At 37.6% G+C, this 24,085-nt stretch overlaps 1 protein-coding gene across 1 annotated transcript; it reads left to right on the top strand.

Moving 5' to 3' along the window:
* The first annotated feature begins 1,728 nt into the window (after positions 1-1,728).
* On the top strand, positions 1,729-18,740 carry LOC121432658 (aldo-keto reductase family 1 member C15). Its single transcript, XM_041630774.1, has 9 exons — positions 1,729-1,866; positions 5,270-5,437; positions 6,728-6,844; positions 7,083-7,160; positions 8,174-8,296; positions 11,088-11,197; positions 13,877-14,042; positions 16,134-16,216; positions 18,501-18,740. Exons 1-9 carry the CDS (start codon positions 1,780-1,782, stop codon positions 18,541-18,543), a joined length of 975 nt encoding a protein of 324 aa, XP_041486708.1. The 5' UTR covers positions 1,729-1,779; the 3' UTR covers positions 18,544-18,740.
* Positions 18,741-24,085: the final 5,345 nt, after the last annotated feature.

The following is a 24,085-nucleotide window of genomic DNA, read 5'->3' as shown; positions in this document are numbered from 1 at the left end:
TCTCACAGGAAAACGCAGAGTGTCTCTGTTTCTCTGGTTTCTTGCTTCATTTGGTTAGTGTTTTTCCTAACCTCCAAGTTGAAAGTGAAAAATAGAAGCTATGTAGACATCAACTCTTCATCCATCTAATGTGATAGCATCGTGTTCACGCAGAAAGAACATTATAATTACCTGTAAGGAAGATGAATCCTGTTTCTATCAATTGTTAGGATGGGCCAACTTGACTACTCAGTTTTTCTTTGTGTCTAGGGCGAGTCTTTTCTTCCTTGGCCACTACTTCTCTATGGTCAAAGATATATTAGGACCAAATCCTTTTATAGAAAGCCGCCTTATTTCTGTTTGGTCTAATAGTTGAAATAAACAAAAAAAAACCCAAGTTGTATACTTATTAAATTTATAGTTGATAAAATGCTGGGATTGTAATGTTAAGTTGGGGCCTCATCCTAGCCCCTGGCATCCATCTTTGGAAGTCACCTCCCCTGAGAGCTGCCTCAGTCCAAACCTTGACCTCTCCCTATGAAAGGTTAAAATCACTCCCAGAGGTTATATAAACTGCTCCCCAGAGAAAAATATGTGGTCTTCCCTCTTCCTCTTTGGTGTTCCTGTTGGCTTTCTGTTTTCCCCCTTGGGGACACCCTAGAGTGCAGATGTCCAATTAAACCTGGATATCTTTTGATTTGGTCTGATTTGGTCTGATTGGGATTATTTATATCAGAGGAGAGGCCCATCTTTAGGGAATATTTTTAAGAGGGATAATATACAATAAAAGGATAAATAAAATCTGACCCTGTGAAGAGATGAGGATGAACTGTAAATTACAATATAAATTATAGGGCTATTGGAATACCAGTTGTAGTATTTCAAATGAGGAAGTGTGATATCCGCGATAGTGAGCAAAATGCTACTTAGGGTTTTCTAACGATAGCTGACTTTCTGAATTAATTTAGAGTGTAATTTGCCAACACGTTTATTGAGCTGCATTAATACATATTAGAACAATGTCAGGTGACACAGGAAAGCACTATGAATCTTATCTAATGAGGCTGTTGGAGTCAAGAAGAACCTGTGACTCAAACACATATGCTGAGCGTAATAAGCAGAATTCCTAAGGTTGGTAGTGACTGAGCTGGAGGAGAACAGGCTATTACAGAAGTAAACAGCTGTTTAAACAAAGGCAACATTCCCGAGATTCATCTGTGATATAAATCTAGGTTTTCTTGGATAGAACTTATTAAAGAAGCAAAATAGAGAGAATCTGAATTTTAAGTGAAACCTTAACACATGGAAGAAGAAAATTAGGTAACTAAATTGAAAGTAATATTCCAAAGGAGTTTTGTTGTCTGTGTGCTTGGGTGCAGATAACAAGCTTTGTTTGAGAAAAATTATAAAGTATTTTTGTTAAGATTTATAAAACAAATACAGGGTGAGGAAATTAATAAAGGTTCTGTATCGGAATTCATGTTTAGAAATGAACACCCTGATGAGAGTTTTGCATCTTATAAAGTATGTCTGGTGTAATTATCAGGGGCAGATTGTCACAGCCAGCTTTTCTGTTTAGGAGCTGAAAATCCAACATCTTTTTATACATAAGCTTTCTGGGTGTGTTTGTTGTAGAGACATGAAAGGATTATAAGAAGTGCCATGGACTCACTCCAACCTTGGAGCCTTTGTCCCCGCCTTTCTTGATAGAAATAAGTAGTGCTGGAGTCTTGCCTTTTATTCGGCTCAGGTTACTGAGGAAGGAAAGACAAGAGTCAGAATTGTCGGGCTGTGGACACCATGGATCTCAAACATAATCGTTCAGTGAAGCTAAATGATGGGAACTTAATGCCAGTGCTTGGATTTGGCACGTTTGCTTCAGATGGAGTAAGTGGGCCTCTCGGGAACCAAAGCATTAGATATCAGCTATCCTGGAAGTGCGTTCAGAAGGCAGGAGACCTGCACCTGATGAATGAGTCACCCGGGCTTCCCTTTCCCTGCTTACAATTTACTTATGTTCGTGTATGGGGATGAGTAGTGGTACTTGGTGAGATGCCAAGATATTAGGTCTGGAGATTTGAAGGTTAAAGATTTTATAGGCGGATTATGTGTCATTATTGTTATTAACATTGTTTCCTGACAAATCTCAATGCTTGCTATATATTTAAGTCCTTACATCTATAAGTATATTAAATCCTTGATATAAGTATTCTTACTAATTTTTAATTTTTTGTCATCTAAAGCTCAGGCTTCTTCTGCTTTCTACTCTTGGTTAGAAAAAGACAAGCTCTCCTGGGTAAATTGGGAGCATAAGGACCTTTGGGGAGGGTTGAATGGGGGGAGGGAAGAGGCAGGGAGGGGAGCAGAGAAAAATGTAGAGCTCAATAAAATCAATAAAAAAAGGAAATTCCTATGGGCAATGGTTACAGGAGAAAAATGGATAAAGAAGGAACGTGGACTGCAGCTTTGCTGTGAGATTTTTGGAAGAAGATGTATTAACGAATTTCAACTATTTGAATAGGTTTTAAAATTCTATACAGGTACACAACATGTTTTGATCTTCTGCACCACTCATTCCATCATTCCATATCTCCAACTACTCTCAGACTCTCACTTCTCTTTCCCAACTTCATTCTTCTCTTCTTCTTCTTCTTCTTCTTCTTCTTCTTCTTCTTCTTCTTCTTCTTCTTCTTCTTCTTCTTCTTCCTCACTAAAATCATTAATACTGACTATATGTACTTGAATATGCAGCTGTCCTTCAGAACATGGCCAACCTACGTGTGGCCACATGCTTGAAGTAAGTGGATTTTCTATTTCTCAGAAGTCATTAACTGTCAGTAGCAGTTTTTTTTTCTGGGGCAGGGGCAAGGCCATGTCTATCTATCCTCTGTCCATGCTGCAGTGTTGACTGGACTGATATTATGGAGGGTTTCTGCAGACAACCACAGCTGCTATCAGCTCATGAATGCAAGCTGTTCCATCCCATCCAGAAGACACTGTTGAACAGCAGTTTTCTGTTTCATAATCTCTGGTTCTTACACTCTTTCTTCCCTCTTCTTCCATGATGTTCCCTGAGCCTCTTGAAGAAAGGACGAGCAATAGAAGTCCCATTTATGGGTGAGCCCATCATGGACACCTGTTCTCTGGATACAAACAGTTGTGGATCCTGGTATTAGTTATTGTCTATGGCAAAAAGAAGCTTCTTTGATGAAGACTAAGAGATGCACTAATCTATGAGCATAAAGATAAACATTTACAATATAAGTCCAACTTTTAAAAAATGTCTCTGAGAATCCATAATAATTCCATTCATAAGTTAGTGTTGAAGGCTTGAAAAATATAAAGTAACAATGGGAATTGGATCACACTTCTTATAAAACTCAATATGTACCTATCCAATAAGTCATTGTAGTGAACTGAAAGTGTTAAATGCTAGTCACAGGTAATAGAAGCATTGGGTGGCTTGGGAAGGATTGTCTCCAAATGACAGGGATCAATATATTCAATGTTGGTGAAAGAATGACAAAGTATTAGTATTGAACAGAACAAGTTTGTTTTAACTGACATTTATTACTTTTGTTAAAGATAGAATTGTATCTTAGGGAACAGAATGAAATCATTCTTCCATAATGCTTTTACTTGTAAAAGTAAAAGTAATACATGCCATTGAGAAATAGAAAGGAACAAACAGAAGCTTTTTTTTTTTACAATCTAGTAGGAGTTTTTATTCTGAACGTGATTCTTAGTCAATAAATGACTTCCATATGAGGTCACTGCTGGAACAAAAGCCTGCGCCATTTTATGCTTTGTGGTATTGTTTGTCTAGCTAAGTGCTCAGGGGGTAAAACAAACACAGGATATCTGATTAAATCATTAAATTATTCACTGATTGAAATTTGAGGAAATTTTGTAAATATTATTATCCTGACTTTGTCCCCCAGCGGCAGCTTATTAAGGTGTGGTCCTTGTCCTGGTAACAATAACTGGTCAGAAGAGTAGTTCTCAGCTCTCTGGGCATCTGCTACATCTAGATACTCTCACTGTGGTTTTCATGGATATGAATTTAGCATCCTACCTACCCTTAGTCTTCCTAGTTCTGATGCAGACCAAGGGCAGACTCATGTAAACTTCCTGCATGTAAAATTAGTGGATCAATTTTTGTCAGGATAAGTATTAAAATCAATGAACTAATATTTAAACTAAAAAGGACTAATACACATTTTACTGTTTTGGAGTATCATCTATGATGGCTATACTTTTGGTTTTGAATGAGTGATTTATTAAATATATGCAAAAATGTAAAAGAATAAATTATGAGGGGCAATCAGAGAGAAGCAGAATATAGATAGCAAAACATTAAATCAGGGGCTGAAAAACATCTAGTAGAAACTAACTGTGGGAACCCCATTGAGGCAATCAGATGGAATTTTCCAGTTAAAAGTACATCCTGGGCAGAGTGAAGTATCCCTTTGGATGAGCGTGCCTAGTAACTGAACAAATAGCAGCAGAAAGAGTTAATATCATCAGATTGGATGTTCACTGCATCTAGCAAGAACTAAATGGGGAAGCTGAGGCAGTAAATTCGAGTTCCTTATTTAGCTCTCTCTCCCTATAGATGAGCTTCCAGTGGGACAACTTTCTTCTTCTTCTTCTTCTTCTTCTTCTTCTTCTTCTTCTTCTTCTTCTTCTTCTCCTCCTCCTCCTCCTCCTCCTCCTCCTCCTCCTCCTCCTCCTCCTTCTCTTCCTCCACTGTCTCCTTCTGCTGTTGCTGCTGCCTCTCCTCCTCTTTTCCTTCCTCATGCTGTAGCCTTTTCATATCATGGGATAAATAACAATCACCTCTGTTGGGAATGATTGAACTTATTTGGACAAATTTGAGAACGATGGGAAATAGGAACTAATTTTCATTCATCACCTCACAAATACCTATGTATATGTACACCTGTCTAATATACTGAGGGACTTAGAATTTTTCTCCCAGTATGCTGCTTTCCTGCTAGCTAGTTCCTTCCAACTAATCTTTATTGAATGAAACTTTCATTGACATGCTTGATAAGAATTCCACATCACTAATTCAATCAGTCATGATTTAGAAGTTAATTCTTTTGTAGTTTGTATCTCCAGATAAATCTATAGGTAAATCTCCAGGTAAATCTATTATCAAGTCTGTATCATCAAACACAATCAACCATAGTGCTGGCAGCAACTCGGAAAAAAAATGTGATGAAGACATAAATGTCTTTTTTTTCCTGAATTGGTCACATCTCCAAATTTTTCTACTCTTGTATAGATTCCAAAGAGCAAGGCTAATGAGGCCACCAAAATAGCCATTGATGTAGGTTTCCGTCACATAGATGCTGCATACTTCTACCAAAATGAGGAAGAAGTTGGACAGGCCCTCAGAGACAAGATGGCTGATGGAACTGTGAAGAGGGAGGATTTATTCTACACCACCAAGGTGAGCACGTGTGGCCAGAATGGCTGAAAGCCAGTAACAACTCACATATGTTACTGGGGAAGGAGACAGCACCCCCTGGGTTTCAGATTGAATCCTATCTTTATTGCAAAGACACATTATAGACAAATGAAGCACAGGGTCAACAGAATGACGCAGTAGAAAAGATGCAGGCTGCCATGCCTGGTAATCTTTTATCCCTGGCTAGTACATAATAGAAGAGAAATGATTCTTGATGTCTTACCTTGACATGTGTGGAACCCATGCACACACATTGGTGGTCTCTCTCTCTCTCTCTCTCTCTCTCTCTCTCTCTCTCTCTCTCATACACACATACACACACACACACACAAAGATAAATAAAAGATTAAATAAGAAAAATTTTGTTTTGCTTCAAACTGTATTCAATGTGGCAGTGACTCAGTATCTCTGAATATCAGACATTGTCAGATATAAAGTAAGGATGCAGTTCTGTTGGATAATCTGGCCTCTCTGGGCCCTCAGTAGATTCCTAAGTGAGGTTGAAAATATTGTTCATGAAAGGGAAAATCCTTTTCTGAAATCTGCACTAAATGGACTGATATTTTTAATGTTTCCTCAGGTGGAAAGGCAGTCATCCAGTGTGATTCCATCTGAGCTGAGGTCTCTACAGATGTCTCCTACCTATGTTACACTCATGACAGCTTGTTTTTAGATGGGATCTCTTAGAATTGGTTCTGGATTTGCTAAGAACAGTAAATCCTATGTCTACTTTACTGCTGTTTGTTCAGTTTCTTGGAAGCCTCACCCAAAAGGATACATCACTCTGCCATGGATGGACTTTTAACTGGGAAATTCCATCTGGCTACCTCAAATGAGGTGGGGTTTTCTACAAGATGTTGCTCAGTCCCATGATTTAATGTTTTGCTATTTATCTTCTATATCTTCTCTCTATTTGTCCCACATCCAACTCATCATTTCTTGACTCTTTTGAGACCAAAACTTCTAGTTCTTGAAACACTTAAATTAGTTGCTTTCTAGATTCTGCTCATTCTCCTCACATTGTCATCACTCAAGTAAATCTTAGTATTCTATTGAGGATGTGATCTATGATGAACAGTACAAAATTAGGTAGGGTTACGGGTAGGATCCGGGAAAAGTTGGATGAGGGGGAAACCATGATACAAATTGTATAAAAATTTAAATAAAAATACAAAAAAAAACTTAGCCCCAGTTGTTCTTAGCTTTGCTGAGACTACCATAGGACATCTCAATCATTTCACCACAGTGTGTAATTCTGTTTGAAAACTGTAGATTTGGACGACTTTCCTTAGACCAGAGTTGGTTCGTCAGTGCCTGGAGAGATCACTGAAGAAACTTGGGCTGGATTATGTAGATCTCTGCATTATTCATGCACCGTTTGCTGTGAAGGTCAGTTTGGGATTTTTATTCCCTAGTTGTGTTGGCAATGAAAGAGAAAATATTCCAGTATAATCTATTAGATAATTTCACTTTTCTTTCTCCAGAGTCCGCCTTAAGGACACATGTGCATACACGTATGTGCACACACTCTCACACACAGAGTGAATGTTGGATGAGTAAGCTCACTTTCCAATAGACATTGACTATTAGAAAAAGTTTTGTTAACTTTTTTCTCTCTACATTCTAGCCTGGAGAGGAACTTCTGCCAAAGGATGCCAGTGGAAAAATTATTTTAGATGTAGTGGACATTCGTGATACATGGGAGGTATGTACTGCTGTAGACAATAAGCACTGTGTGGTAAGAGAAGATGCAATTAATAAAGAATTAGAAGAGATGGATTCTGTGTCCTTATATGACAAATCTAAGGCATATTACAATGCCTAGTCTTATAATACCTTACTATTCTGTGTTCAGCTGATATCTCTGGGAGGCCTGAACATTTCTATAGGGAAACAGATGAGGAGTGGATATGGGGGAGAGAGGAGATGAGGAGGAGGAATGGAAAGGGTGGTGATGGTGGGGGAGCTGTGGTTGAGATATAATAATACATGAGAGAAGAATAAACCACAGCAGCAACAGCCACCACTATCCCTTTTATGTCTTTCTGTAATCTCATCTATAGAGGAAGAGTTGAGAGGGGCTGAGTTTAATTTTTAATCTCAGCTATGATTTGAGGTAGACATTTCTTTGCCTTTTAGATCCCACTAACAATATAAGCCATATATAGGCTATTAACTGAGAGACTCAAGACGGTTATAATACTCTTCCAGGACAGATAAACACGCCTTTCGAGAAGTGTAATTTGCCTTAGCACAGAGCAGGCTGTGATAGAGAATGAATCTTGCCACTACATAACCTATCCTGTATACAGATTTTCAACATTAAAGGGAAAATGTAACAATACATTTTACCTAGCACAAGATCCTAGAATTCTTTGTCTTTGACTATGATGACATTTATTGAAGAACCATTATAATCCTGGCATCACAACAGATGCCACTGACGAGGGTGGGGAAGGTAAGGGGAGACTTATATGTACTTGCTGTTCTCAATGGGCATGTAAATGAATGACAAATGTGTATTCATTGCAGGTGAGTGCCTTAGGCAAGGCTTATTCAAGTGTCAAAATTGTTTTGAAATTTTAACCAAAATTATGTAAGTAACTGAAGTTATTATATAAGCAACGGAAATTATTATGTAAGTGTTCAAATAAGCTCAAGGAGAATCTCCAAGGGCAGAGTACAAATAGGATTAACTACATACTTCTTCCTCCCCAGGCATTGGAGAAGTGTAAAGACTTAGGTTTAACCAAGTCTATCGGGGTGTCCAATTTCAACCGCAAACAGCTGGAATTGATTCTGAACAAACCAGGCCTAAAATACAAGCCCACTTGCAATCAGGTGAGCTCTAGTTCACCTGGGCTGCACCTTACCTTCTGTTCTTCACAAACTTCTTTCTTACTTGGTACTCCCCAAATCTCTTTTGCAAACAAGCTATTTAGGTTATAGCTATTTTCACGGAGACAGGAAATGTCAGTTGTGGCTCAGGTTGACAAGAAAGGGAAGAACAAGACTGGGGAAGGTTGTTTGATTGATTGAAATCACAACTCTTAGAAGGAATACCACTGTTCAGTAATACAATGTGTGCTGTACTGAAATCATATAAAATCCTTAATAAAACCTGATTGAATTGAAGCACAGCAAAATTGTCTTGCTGCTGTACTGTTCTCATGGCACTCTAGATAATCCGTATTGGTTTCTTTCCTAAGTATAGAATGAAAATATTTTTTTAATAACTTTCAAAGACTTTTAACCTTTGCAGAATTTAGAGCCACAGATGTGCTGAGAATCGTGTGACTACAACTTCCGTCACTTGTGCTCATCAACACACTCAAGCAATAATTTCTCTTCTGTACAAATTTGTCTTATACATACTATTTGAAGTATTGAGGCAGGCATCACATAGTTTTAGCCCATATTTTCAAAATACATAGTTTAAAACAATTAACAGTGCTTGAACACGGTTTGAACACCTACACTTTCAGCAAAGATTGGTATCACTAAACATCTTGAGTGTCAAAGTATAATCATGTCTTTTTATTTTCGTGGTACTTGGGATTGAACCAGAGGCCTCACTCATAGTAGGCAAATGCTCCAACACTATGTTTTAGCTTGCGGTCTGTAATAAATTACTTTGAGGTAGCCTCTCTCTGAATGATCTGGTTGGCCTTGAGATTTTAGTCTTTCTGCCTTACTCTTTCAAGTAGCTAAGTGTTTGTTACTATATCTTGTAAGATATTTATTTGTTTAAAACAAGTTTTTTATTGTTTTTATTGAGCTATATATTTTCTCTGCTTCCCTCCTTTCTTTCCCACTTCCCTTTCTGCCCTCCCAATAATCCCTACACTCCCAATTTACTCAGGAGATCTTGTCTTTTTCTACTACCAATGTAGATTATATCCATGTATGTTTTTCTTTTTTAAAAAGCTTTATTTGTTTATTATATATACAGTGTTCTGTCTGCATGTATCCATGCAGGCCAGAAGAGGGTGTCACATCTCATTACAGATGGTTGTGAGCCACCATATGGTTGCTGGGAATTGAACTCAAGACCTCTGGAAGAATAGCTAGTGCTCTTAACCTCTGAGCCATCTCTCCAGCCCCCATGCATGTTTTTCTTACAGTCCTCATTGTTTAGGTTCTCTGAGGTTGTAAATTGTAGGTTTTCTTTGTTTTATGTCTAAAAGTTACTTATGAGTGAGTACATATTATACTCGTCTTTCTGGGTCTGGGTTTACCTCAATCAGTATGATGTTTTCTAGTTTCATTCATTTGCCTGCAAATTTCAAGATGTCATTATTTTTTTCCTGCTGTATAGTACTTCACTATGTAAATGTACCACATTTTCTTTATTAATTCTTTGATTGAGGGACATTTAGATTGTTTCAGGGTCTGGGTATGACAAATAATGTTTCTATGGACATAGTTGTGGACATGTCCTTATGGAGCATTTTTTGGGTATATACGTAAAAGTGATATTGCTGGGTCTTGAGGTAGGTTGTTTCCTAATTTTCTGAGAAATCACCATACTGATTTCCAAAAAAGCTGTACAAGTTTGAATTCGCACCAATTCAGGAGTGTTTCCTCTACCCCACAACCTCTTAAGCATAAGCTGTCATCAATGTTTTTGGTCTTGGCTATTATTATGGGTATAAGATGGTATCTCAGAGTTATTTGGATTTGTGTTTCTCTAAAGGCTAAGAATGTTGAGCATTTCCTTAAGTGCCTTTCAACCATTTTAGATTCCTTTGTTGAGAGTTCTTTGCTTACTTAAGACAAGGATGTGTGTGTGTGTGTGTGTGTGTGTGTGTGTGTGTGTGTGGCTTTGGAGCCTGTCTTGGAACTTGCTCTATAGTCCAGACTGGCCTTGAACTCACAGAGATCTGGCTGCCTCTCTCTCCTGGGTGCTCGATTAAAGGCATGCACACCACTAATCTGCTAGTCCCCCACCCCATACATAGTTTTTGTTGATTTTTAGAGTAAATTGATTCAAATTAGGGAGGTAAAATGGCCAAACATTGCCACTGGGTGGTATGTCTATGAAGTTTTTCTTGAAATCAGAGGATCGCTCTCTTGTATTCATATCCCCTTTCCATCCTCACTCCTCCATTTCCCTTCTCCCTGTTCTCTGTTCTCACTCTCTTTTCTCCTTTGATCTGTTTATGAAAGAAATCAAGCATTTTATTCTGTTAAAGTTCCCCACATGATAGGGGAAACTAGTCACTGACCACTGTGATAGTTTGGTAGGTTGCTTTTGAATTTCTTATACATTGAGGATCAGAGCAAAAGCCTTGATAACAGAAGCCCAAAGTCATGTGAGTCCCTGAAGGATAAAAGGCACGACGTTTCCACATCCAGTGCAGCCACTCTTGTTTATCATTCTCCCCTCCTTTGTTCCCCCGAACACTGGGTCCTTCTACAAGGCTGCCCTTCTTCCCTCTACAGAGGGCAAAAGGGAGATTTTAATCTTAAAATACTAATAAAAGGACAGAAGAAAGTATTTCAGGGAAAATTTGAAACATATTATACTTAAGTCAGTATAGAAGTAGATCTGCCCTTAAGGCACTTTTCAAAACTGCATGACATTGTTGGCTCATACATTCTAATACCATTTTGTTTTGGAAATTTACAGGTAGAATGTCACCCATATCTCAACCAGAGCAAACTCCTGGAGTTCTGCAAGTCTAAAGACATTGTTCTAGTTGCCTACAGTGCCCTGGGATCTCACAGAGACCCAAACTGGTAAGGAAACCATTGGACTTTATTTCCTTATGTCAATTATTCCATGTTGACAAACATTAACTTTTAACCTTGTGGAAAAGTTCAACTACGAAGAAACAATTTAATAGCACAGCAGTTCTTATGCACCAGGGTTGAACTTTAGGTTCTCTAGTGGTCTTTTATTCTTGCTTTATAATTCTACCTGTTTGCAGCACTAATAAGCATAGTTCTAAAAATAGATTTTAAGGGCCAGTTTATAAAGATGAGACTACATATATTTTCCCAAGGCCATTTTAACAAGTGGGTGGAATGTAAAGCCCACATTCATATCCTTTCTAGAAACTTCCTTATTTCTGCAATATTTAATGTTTAATTTAGGAGGGACTTAGAACCATCTTCCCTCATAATATCAGCTAATGTTATACAGAAACCCAAAAGAGAATTCCCAGAAGAAAACATGATGTCTTTCCAAGTGGTGATATTGACTTGCAGAGTATCTAACATGTTACAAGAGATTTTTCAAGGGATATATGCAGCTGAATTCATGAACTTATAGTTGTATGTGCATTGATATGTTAAAAATTCCATAGGCTTATGAAAATAGTACTGCTATTACATTTATCAGTGAATTCTGAGTTCTGTTTGTAGACTCAGAGACAGTAGATTTGCATATGCCCACACTGGTTGATTTTTTCCCTTTCTTTCTTTCTTTCTTTCTTTCTTTCTTTCTTTCTTTCTTTTTTTGTTAACTTGACACTTGACACATGCCTAGACTTATCTGGTAGGAAGAAGACATTATAACTAGGCTTTGAAAAATTGTACTGGTATTACATTTAGTACTGAATTCTGAGTTCTGCCCACAGTGGTTGATTTTTTCTTTTTCCTTTCTTTCTTTTCTCTTTTTCTTTATTATTTTTCTTCTTTTCTTTTTTCTTTTAGTTAACTTGGTAAGAGGAGGAAATCATAACTAAAAAAATTTTCTCCATAAGATTGGCCAATTGGCAAGTCTGTATAGTATTGTCTTTATTAATAATTGATGTGTGAGGACTCAGCCCACTGTGGGTGTGGCCACCATTAAGGTCATGTGCTGTATAAGAGAGCAAGTTGAGTAAGGCAGTGGCCACCTTCCTCCATGGCCTCTGCTTTAGCTCCTGCTGTGAACCACTTTGAGGATAGACTGTGATGGGGAAGTGTAAGATGAGATAATCCCTCTTCTTCCTAGGCTGTGTTTGTCATGATGCTTTATCATAGCAATAGAAACCATAACTAAGACAGAGCATAAGAAAGAAAACATTTTGATGACTGTCAAAGACATTGTCTCTGGTCCTGAGATTTTAATAGAGTGTAGCCTTTAATGTAAAAGCTTGATTTTCTTAAGTAAAGCAAAATGAAACAGAAGTTAATCAATGATAATAATAAATAGCTTTTTGTATGCCTTTAAGTTCTTATTACTTCTGACACTTTTTTACCACTTCTCAAACTATTAATTTTTGCACGCTTTTTTGCTCTAGAGAAGTTTTGCCTGTTCTGTAGGAATGCTGTGCTTATGGGTGAGGGGAATGGATTGAATTAGGATCATGGTATGTAGAGCAGGCTGTCTTCAAACTTATGGATGGGGACCTCCTGCTTCAGTCTCCCAAGTGCTAGGATTGCAGACTTCTGCTCTTGTGCCTGTCTGGAATTCACATGTCGGTGCTTTTTTTTGGCCTGTGTCAGCACAATTACCTGAGCTCATGAAATTTTATAGCAATTCTGAATTCTTTCCTTACTTCCTCTCCCTCCTCAATCTGTCTGTCTTTCTGGCTTTCTGTCTTTTTCTTTTTCTCTCTTCCTTCCTTCCTTTCTTTTTTTCTTTCCTTTTCATACTTTTAGTTATCAATTAATGGTAGCTTGAAACGATCAATGGAAAAATTCTAGAAATATGCAATTCTTAATTTGAAATTGCATATTATTCTAAGTTACTTGATGAAATCACGTGCTGTCTGGGACAAGGATTATGCTTTTTCAGTGTGTTCTCACTAAATCTATGCCATGTTAGCTAGTCACTTGTTTGTTGTTTGGTTTATCAGGACAACCATCATAGCATGGCAGGGCTTGTGTTTAATGAACCCTTATTTTACTTAATAAAGGTTCAAAAGCATGAGAATAGGAGTGCTTGAAACCTGGATAGGGCAAAAAGAGGCACTTACTTCATTTGATAATGGGCAAGTTCTCAGCTTAATGAAAGAGAAAATTTATACAATGAGATTTTTAAAATATATGAAAAGCATGAATCTTCTATTCTGAAATTGTCAAGAAGAAAAAGGAAGTTCATGCTAGCTTTGTATACCATCAAACATAAGACTCACTTATTCATCAAATATAAGTTGGAAAAGTATCATTTCATATATATACATATTTATAGTATATATTGGGATCCGTGCTATTCCCAGACCCTCTGAGAATGAAAGGGAGTATCTGTATTTCTGTTATATTCTATTATATGTATAACTATCGTACACAGTATTTATCTTCCCATCTATTAATGGGTAACTTAGTTGTTTACTATTCCTACAATAAAAAATAAATCTCTGTGAATACTTACAAAATTCTGCTTTAATTATACTATATTGTACTTCTCAAAGGTCTGGGAATATAGGTAAGGGGGCAACATATTCCAGATTTGTTATCTCTGTGAGTTTATGTCTGAATTTTTTTCAGGGTAAGCAGTGATAGCCCATACCTTCTGGAGGAACCCATCTTAAAGACCATTGCCAAGAAACACAGCCAAACTCCAGGCCAGGTTGCCCTGCGCTACCAGCTACAGAGGGGTGTGGTAGCTTTAGCCAAGAGCTTCAATGAGAAGAGAATCAAAGAGAACTTCGAGGTAAAGACCCAGGGCCATTTCTCCAGAAGGAGAAGGGGGGAGGAGCAATTTCCCTCACATGGGAATACTTTCTATTTATTTGCTCCCATGCATTGCTGCCATGTGCTACAGACAGCAGCTTGAAAGGGCTGCAGAGAATGCCATGGGCAAAAGCCTGGTTTCCTCCATACTAGTTTTGACTTTTACAATTTCTTTAACAAGCTGTATTGCATCTCCATTACTTCAGTTGGTTGGGGGATTCCTTTCAGGAGGCAGAGAACTTTAAATACCTTCATTTCTATTCTTTGTATTCTATGCTTTTCAAATCCCTGTTTGTATTAAGGACTACAATTTGGATCAAGATTAAATCCAAGGACTGGAGAGATGGCTCAGTAGTTAAGAGCACTGACTGCTCTTCCAGAGGTTCTGAGTTCAATTCCCAGCAACCACGTGGTGGATCACAACCACCCATAATGAGATCTGGTGCCCTCTTCTGGCCTACAGGCAGGATACTATATAAATAAATAAATGAATCTTTTTTTAGAAAAAGATTAAATCCAAATATGATTGTTGGTTGGTTAACTCACTGCACCATTCCAATACATTTTTGCTTTTTTTTTTTTAAAAAAACTTCCATAGTTCTGGCCATGGTTCCCTGTGTGTTTTCCATTAACTTACAATTATTTAGTTATATACTGGTGTGCTTTCTGAGGTATGGGATGTTATATATGGCCATTTCCCCTTTAATCATTGGTTTTTCTCTATGAAGAAAAAAGCTAGATATATTTAGACATTGACTACATGAAGAAATCAATTATTAAAGTTATTCCTTAACTGCTTTCTTATGTGCACTATCTAGTCAGTGGTTTTTCATTTGTTTTGTTTAAAATCCCATAAGGTTAAACAATTACCCTATATTTAGTTTCTGTATGTCTGTGTGAGGACACACTCACCAGCACACAGTGGGTAACCAGAGGATAACTTGTGGGAATTGTTTCTCTCCTTCTACCACTGGACATCAGTGGTGGAACAAAGTGTCAGTAAGCATGATCACCTGCAATATGGCAGCCATATTACTTAAAGAATGTATTTTTCAGAAGGACTTTGGTGGACAGATGGATGGACAGTGTCTTGGTTTCTTTTACTACTGATGTGATAAAATATTCTGGCAGAAGCAATTTAGGAATAAAGGGTTTATTCTGAATCACACCTCAAGGGTTCTGTCTACCATCGCAGGGAAATTATAGTGGCAGGAGTTTTAGGGAGCTGGTTATATTGCCTACACAGTCAAATGTAGAGACAGTTGAATGCATGCTCATTTCTTCTCTGCTTTGTGCAGTCCAAGATCCCCTGCTCAGGGAATGATCCTACCCACAATCAAGATGGGTCTTCTCATATCAATTAGCACAACCAAGGTGATTCCTCACAGGCATGCTCTATGATGCATCTCACTGATGGCTCTAGATTCTGTCAAGTTGACTATTAACTTTAACCATCACAGATACATTTAATAGATATAGATGATTATACAAATATATAAATTTACATAATATAAATAAATATAAATTATACATAATATCAGAAAAGTTTTTTCATAAAAAGAATAATGTATGATAATGTTTGAGAACATGAGATGGTAAAGTGATATGGTTGAATCAGGGGAAGATATTCTTCTACACAGTCACGTCTTGGAGAGAAGTTAGATTATGTTCTGTGACTTGGGGAGAGGGTCTATTCAGAGCTAGATCAAACTCCAGGGTAGCAAAGGAAAAGAATTTCAACAAATTTTGGTGAGACTAATTCTAATATTTCATCTATATTTGAAAATTAATTTGGGAGTCATTTTTCTCTGCCTTTCTTAAGATTAGGGGTTGATGAGTCTTTCTTTTGTGAAGTGGATCAAAGTAGGAAAGAAATGGGAAAGGAGGGTCCTGCCATATTTAGCCCAAAGTTCTGAGACCTGGGCCATCTGGAGGCCAATGGTGAATAAAATTCTTCTCTTAAAGTCACCCTTGTTGCTCTCACCCTTATATTTTTAGGTAGAGGAACACTTCAATGCCTTATTTATTTATTGATTATTTTTATTTTTTCTGAATCTGTCTTTCATTCTAGGTGTTTGATTTTGAATTAACCCCAGAAGACATGAAAGTGATTGATGGCCTCAACAGAAATTTTCGATATTCTAAATTTTCATTGTAAGTAATGCCTTTAGACTGTTTTATGGGTAATTTTCTTTTTGTATCATGAAGGTGAACCATGAAGATGTTCTAGAGGATCCAGGTAATGATCAGTGTAGCTAAGCATTTGCTTTTGAATGAATGCACTCATTCAAATATATATATGTATTATATATATATTATGTAAGTATATATATAATACTTACATAATAGTAAGTAGTGATAGATAGATATATAGATAGATAGGTTGGAAACATAATTAAATTTCATACTCAAAGTATACAGAAGTTGACTGAGACAGCAACTTTAAAACAATCAGCCTAAGTTCTCAATAGTGAGGGCCTCGAACAGAGAACAGGGCCTACTTAGGTGAGGCTTCTAGGTAAAAGGGCACATGACAGCAGAAAGGTTGCATTACTAAACTAGATGCATAAAAACATCCAGCAAAATCCAACTGGGGAAGTTGAGGCAGTTCCTAATGACAGTCCTGAGCAGAGAAGAGTGAGCCCCTAGGATGGAGGATTCCAAGTAGAACAAACCCTAAAGAAAAAGATAACATTATCCAAATGGGTGTTTATAACACCCAGCAGAGACCTGGGAATATGGAGATCTACCAGTGACTGGTGGTGAGGAATTGAAGTCAAATACTAGATTCAACAGAACCAGGGACTCTAGGATCTGCTGCTCAAGAATGTCTTTACTGGCATTCTGTGAAGTTTTCTTTATTATGGAAAGCTCAGAGTTCCAAGGAGGGAGAGAGAAATGATGGAAAACATTCAGATTATTTCTTATCACTAGAAGTGCTAAAGAGACTGGAGATCTCTTGACTGGAGGGGGTTGTTTGAATAATGTCTTTGAGCACACAAAGCTGCACAGCTAATAAGGGGAGGAGACACATCTTACCCTTGACATTCCTTGGCAGGTGGAAGGCATTCTCCTCTTGGGAGTAAACAAAGTGCTATGGGAACAGAGTTCACACAGCAAGCCAGTATATTATTATATGCAGGTCACAGGGGAAGATGAGGCAGTTCCCATGGCTGAACTTCCAGCTTCTTTTTCCAATGGCAGGCAATTTACATTATGGAAACCTTTCGCTGTTCTCAAAAGCATGATGTTTTCACTATTTAGCTGTTTCACTGCTTTCTTCATTCCCTGTCAGAGTTTTTTCATGGGCAGGGGGGGGATCCCAACCCTAGACAAGGGGCCTTGGAGGATACATCGAGACAAAATAATTTGGGTCTTAAATGCAGAAAGTGGCAACTCTGCTTCCAGAGCCAGCTTTTCAGTGAGCTGAAACAACACACGAAAGTATTTTAATATAGTGTCATTGCAGAAGACTCACCTGATTTTCAGAATAGGTTTGCAACAAAGGAAGGCATCCCTATGGACCTCAGAAGAAAGAAATTCCTTCTGAATTTCATGATATGCAGTGAGACCCAAGACAACCCCATTTCAAAACTGGCCAATCTGGGACTGTAGATTGGTTGGTTCATCACTTCTTAAGCAACACATAAAAATAGACATGAAAGCCTAAACCATTATTCTCAGCCCCTGGGAGATAGAAAAAGGAGGATGAGAAGTTTAAGGTCATCCTTGATACACAGTGAGTTCAACTGAAACACAGAATACATGTGACCTTGTCCACCCAAATGGTCAAAGTTGCATCACTGTGAATTGATATTAAAGAATACACTATGACCTTCGGCCAAAATAAATGTCTTCAGGGTTCACCTGCCCATTATACTCAGAGAACAGATTATGGCTCATGATATCAGAGGCCCATGAAAATACTTTCTCATTAATGTGTATTATAATCAAGAGAAATAAAAGAGAATTCAACAATAATGAATGTACAGCTATGCATCAAGACTATTTTAATTTTGTTTCCACTAAAACCTATTCTAACTTTGTTCATGCTAAAGCAGTATAACATGTACTTTGAATAATCTGTGTGGAAGATGAACTCTCAAAGGTGATATGAATAAGTCCTAGGGAAAACATCATTCTCTTTCAGCTTCCTCCTCTCAGTGTTCATTGATACTTCCTCTGGGACAGTCCTTTACCAAGCTACATCAAAGGTGTCCTTTGACCTCCACAATCATGTCTTGGCACACAGACAATAATAATAAAATTCCATAATTAAATCACTTGATTCACAACCTTAATTGCTGATGTATTCCCTTGCATTTAGCAAGACAGGGTCCACAGAAGTTTTTCTGGCTTCTCAAGTCATAACTGTCCTCATTTTGTCTATCAAAAGTGTGACTCGTGAACAACCAGTGTTTTTTTTTTTCTCTTCCAGTGCGGTGGATCACCCTTATTATCCATTTTTAGAAGAATATTGAGCATGAGCTGTTAAACATTACAGAGACTCTCCTCCCTCCAGACAATATGTATCTGTATTTGGTGGAGTGGTTGAGAAGCAGGATTCTTGCTCCAGGTGCTTGTCAAGTGTTACAAAAATCTCAAGTGTTTTTCCTGATCTTAAAAAAACCACACAAATTACAGAGAATTTATGAAATAAAAAGAAATATTCGATGTATCTTTCTTGACTTTTATGTAATTTCATGACTGGATTGTTATTTTAAAAATTAAAATCAATTTCAACACATGGATAATATACATTTAAATGTAATGTTTATAAATTATTAAACTTTATTCAAGAATTTTAGAACACTTTTCTAGTTGTAAAGAATAGGTCTTACTAACTTACTTGATTTCTTAGTTATCAAAGCAGGTTTGGCAGTGGCATGCATTCCTTTTTTTTATTACCTAGCAAAATTTTGTTGAATATCTGTTTTTCCTCCAGGTACTGCTTTATAATAAATTAGGAAAATTTAGACTAAGTTTACATATAAATATTTTTAAGTGGGGAGTTTTGTTTAGATAAATGGTATAGGGGAAGAGAAGTGAGAGAGAGAGAGAGAGAAGGAGAGAGAGAAAAAGAGGGATAGAGAGATATAGAGTAGAAAGAACATTTTGAATATGAAAGTCTACAGGAAAGAGTAGCCTACTAACAAATTAAACCTAAAGTATTCAATGAAAAATGGAGAGGGTGGAATGGGGAGGAGGTGTACTGGAGAAGGCTCAGCGGGTAAGAGGGTATACTGTTCTTGCGATGTGCTTCACAGCACACATGTTGGCACTACACAATTGCATGTAACTCTGCCTCCAGGACACCTAAGTCCATCTTTTGGCCTCTTTGGGCATACGTATTTATGTGCACTTACCTGCCCCCCAAGACATACACATAATTAAAAAGCAAAAATAAGATAAAAAGAAATTAATTAAGTATCTTTTGGGAACTAATTCTTTGTAATCTCTTTTACTTTTCTTTTAAATTTTACTTTTTGATGTTTTGTTTATTTTTGTTTTTGTTTTTCTGTTTTCTTCATTGTTTTCTATTCACTTATTTATTCTGTTTCTTATCTTTATTTTTTCTTAAAATCAGTTCTTTGATGAAGGTTAATATTCATGAGGATGCCTTTGTCTTTGGATTCACCTTCTTATTTAGCTTCTCTAGGAACATGAATTATAAGCTCAATGTCCTTTATTTATGGCTAGAAACCAAATATGAGTGAGTACATCCCGTGTTCCTCTTTTTGGGTCTGGCTTACCTCACTCAGGATAGTGTTTTCTATTTCCATCCATTTGTATGCAAAATTCAAGAAGTCCTTGTTTTTTACTGCTGAGTAATACTCTAATATGTATATATTCCATACTTTCTTCGGAGCCTAGGCAGTTTGGATGCTCACCTTAAGAGACCTGGATAGAGGTGGGCAGTCCTTGGGCTTCCCACAGGTCAGGGAACCCTGATTGCTCTTCGAGCAGATGAGGGAGGTGGACTTAATTGGGGGAGGGGGAGGGAAATGGGAAGCGGTTGCGGGGAGGAGGCAGAAATCCTTAATAAATAAATAAATTTAAAAAAATCAGTTCTTTGAGAATTTTGTGTGCATTGTGTTCACACTTGCTATGGGACAATGGTCTTGTACCCTGTAAAGTTTTGTAGGTTGTACTGGTTTAATAAAATGCTGATTGGCCAGTAGCCAGGCAGAAACAGCAGAATTCTTGGAAGAGAAAAGGCTGATCTGCAGTCCTAACCCAGATGCAGAAGAAGCAACATGAGAAAGCCTTGCTCATCAAAGGTACCACCCCACGTTGCTGACACAGACAATAATTCTGGGTTAATGTAGGCTGTAAGAGTTAATAAGAGACCTGAGCTAATAGGCCAACCAGTTTATGATTAATGTAGACCTCTGAGTATTTCATTGGGACTGAACAGTTTCAGGACCAGGCGGGACAGAAATCTCAGGCAATGCATATTTATCCTCAGCTCTTCCCAGATCCATTCCTTTCCCTATCCATCCAACATAGTGTCCTAAAAAAACAACCATACCAACCAACCAACCAACACCACTTGACCAAACAAACAACCAAACAACTAACTAACTAACTAACCAAGTAACAAACTAACCAACCAATCAAACAACCAAGCAAAAAACAAACAAACACCCAAACCAGAAACCTCTTAAGATTAGTTGTGCTACCAAAATAATTTTGGATGTGTCATCTTTCACTGGAGTGTTATCAGCTAATAAAGGGATAAACATGTAGAAGAGACTGTCACATGTTCTTCTAGCACTAACAATTGACATGTGTTCTGTGCCTAGGGGTAGGAACATATGAGTATCCACTGCTAGGATTTCTACATTGTTTTTACACATGACAAGTGAAGGGACTGACTCTGCTTCATTCTATATTTATTCAACAAGTTTGTATATTGAACAATCTTGATGTATAAAGACAGCATCTCCCTGCAAGGAAATGGGAATCATGTCTAATAAAGTAAACAACTAATCTCCTTGTTAAAGAGGCAGCCAAGCTTACTGTTCATTGTAAATAATATGGGTTCCCATTACTCGTTTTACTCAACCTACTGAATGTTCATGTGCCATTGAATTATTTCACTTCATGCTCTGAAACCTAGAAATTCAGTAAATGATGTAAAAGTGACCTTACTTTTGAGCAACAAATTCTCACTTATCCCTAACCCAGGAGTTTCAGGGTTTCTGCCACCATGTACAAAACATATCTAACTAGTTTATTAGTTTGTAAGAAAGATTATAATCTTGACATTCCATATTCTTGACAATTATTTGAAGTAAATTGAGGAGTTGGAAGAATGGTAGCAGAGTGGGAATGTTAGTTGCTATTTCCTTCTTTTCTCCTTTCCTTCCTTCCTTTCTTTCTTTCTTTCTTTCTTTCTTCCTTCCTTCCTTCCTTTCTTCCCTCCTTCCTTTTTTCTTTCCTTCCTTCCTTTCTTCCCTCCTTCCCTTTTTCCTTCCTTCCTTCCTTCCTTCCCTCCCTCCCTCCCTCCCTACCTCCTTCCTTCCTTTCTTCCTTTCTTCTTCTTTCCTTCTTATTTTTGTAACAGTGCCCCTCTACAAAGTCTTAACTGTTCTAGAACTTTTGTAGACCAGGCTGGTCTCAAATTCACAGAGTTCTGTCTGCTTCTACTTCCTGAGTACTGAATTAAAGGTGTGAGCAACTATGCTCAATTTTCTTTCTTTTAACACAATACATGGAGTGTCACAATAATTATTATATTGTGATCATATTTTACTCCTCCACTTCCCCTAACTCCACCTAGATCCAATGAACCCTACCAACCTCATGTATTCTTTTTATTTTTAATTTCAAAAGAAGTTCAGTTTGTGCCGCTCATATATTCAGCATGACTCACTTACCAGGTGCCACACACTTAATGCAAACTGACACTCCCTCCCTAACCAGCCATCAGCTATCAATAGCTCCTCAAATAAGGGTGGGTGCGACTTTCAATAGCTTGAGAAACAAAGATTCTATTGAAGCCTGACCAGTAGCAGTGATTATATTCTCCAGACCCTAGTGAATCCTTTAGCTTTTGTCTCATTTACCAAGTTGGAAACCACCTCTGTGATATGTTAAAGGCTGCTATAATCCTGTCTTATGTTACTCACTTCTTTGATCACTCCTTTCATTATCACAGCTTAGATTTGTACTCAGGATATTATGTCAGGACCTTTCATTGTTCATACAGATAACCCATGCATCCACTTGTCTTTTTTTCATTGGACTTCCTCTCTTATTACTTTTTATCGACTGCTAGCTCAGTTACTTGTCTTATTGCCCAGAGCAAGGGCTGCACAGCTGACATCATAACTTGTTTACAATCTCATCCTGTATTTGTTACTTTCAGGGGTTGCAGTACATTATCTAGTCTCTTGGAGGCTTGGGAGGAACCTCTATAATCATGTAGCACAGCCCATACCTCAAGGAGACACTCCAATCTACACTACATAGTGCAAGATGGCCATGTTTGAATCCCCCCCTTTAGTTTAAGCAGTGTTAGTTGCGTTTGCCTTTTCATCTGTTCCAATGACAATATAATTACTAGTGTAGCAAGCAATCCTGCCATTCCACACCACCAAGAGAAGGGTGGCTGTACCAGTATCACCTCTGAGGGTGCTCCACTCAGTTGTGTGTGTCATCATCATCACATGGATGAAACAAGGCAAACTCAGCTATCTGATTTTTTAAATTTCTGTACTGTTTCTTTAATTTGTTTTCTCTTCTCTATAGAGAGTGAAGTCTCGAAGAGAAGGCTGATTACTTAGCAGGTACTTACAAAAAATAGAAAAGATATCCTTCCTAACTGCTATGCAAATCTCAGCATAGCATATAGAAAATATGGAAAAATACAAGCAGTAGAAATAGGAAACAATTATCAAAGTGAAGGAACAGTCTATGGAATACAAGTGGACCTTTACCAGCTATTCGTCTTCCAAAGTGTGATCATCCAGAACATTTAAAGTACTGAACAATCTAAATAATAAACCATTCAACCATCAATGAAGAAAGTAAAGAGCTCTAGGATGACTAATAAGAGTATAAAAAATGTTCACTGTTTATGGCAATCAAGATTATGCAAGGCCAAGCTAGAGATTCTGTCACCAATGAGATGACTGAATCCAGAAAATAAAGACCAATGAACGCTGTTGAGGAAGAGTGGTGGTGGGGTCCTTCTATAATGCTGGTAAGAATGTCAGTTACTTCAGCCAGTATGGAAATCAGTATGAGTAGCTTTAGAAAACTAAAACATAAACTTCATTTTGTTCTAGATATGCTGCTCCTGAAGTGTATGCAAATGAATCAAAGTGAGAATAATAGCAATATCTACAGACCTGTGTTTTTAAAGGTACTTTGCAAAGTGACCAATATATAGAATCAGTCTAGGTGCCAATCCGAGGATGAATGGATAAGGAAAATGTGGCTTACATATAAAGTGGACTTTTGTTAAGTTATAAGGAGGAAAATATCTTATTTGCATGAGAGTGGATGAAGCTAGGTGAAAATGATCTCGATAAACATAAGAATCACAACTTAGGAAGGCAAATAGCTCATGTGTTCCCCATAGATGGTGTCTAGATTTTCAGAAAGACGTAGAGTAGAAGGGGGGCTGTTTAGGGAGTCAAAGAGAGAACAAAAGGCATTGTGGACAAGGCAGTATGATCAAGATATCATGTCTCTGTATTGAAAAGTTACAATGAGAATCTTACTGTTTACAAAATAAAGAAGAGATACCCTTTTCAAGAGAAATTGAGCTCCCAGCAGCAGTTGTAGGTAACATGTGATTGATCAGTTACTATCCACCAGTTTCATTTTTCCAATTTAAAGAAGTCAGTGTGGATAATCAACAGACTCTTTTCTTCTAGAAGAAATTCATGCCTTCATTTTCACTCTGCAGTAATTTATTAGAGTTCACATTCATACAAGTGCAAGCAGCCTTTAGCTCTCTTTCCTGTGGACTATTGCTTTAAGCAGCTCCTCCTACATGCCACTGTTTAA

The sequence above is a fragment of the Microtus oregoni genome, unplaced genomic scaffold (assembly GCF_018167655.1).
Source record: "Microtus oregoni isolate MIOR12 unplaced genomic scaffold, Mior012 000035F_ref0000213, whole genome shotgun sequence".
In the NCBI taxonomy this organism is placed as follows: domain Eukaryota; kingdom Metazoa; phylum Chordata; class Mammalia; order Rodentia; family Cricetidae; genus Microtus; species Microtus oregoni.
Note: the sequence above shows the minus strand (reverse complement) of the source record. Positions and strands in the feature narration are given on the sequence as shown.

Excerpts from the sequence above, each read along its gene's own strand:
- LOC121432658 (XM_041630774.1), top strand. The coding sequence starts at position 1,780 with ATGGATCTCAAACATAATCGTTCAGTGAAGCTAAATGATGGGAACTTA. Across the intron at positions 7,161-8,173 it reads ACATTCGTGATACATGGGAG|GCATTGGAGAAGTGTAAAGA; the intron begins GTATGTACTGCT and ends CTTCCTCCCCAG. Across the intron at positions 11,198-13,876 it reads TCTCACAGAGACCCAAACTG|GGTAAGCAGTGATAGCCCAT; the intron begins GTAAGGAAACCA and ends AATTTTTTTCAG.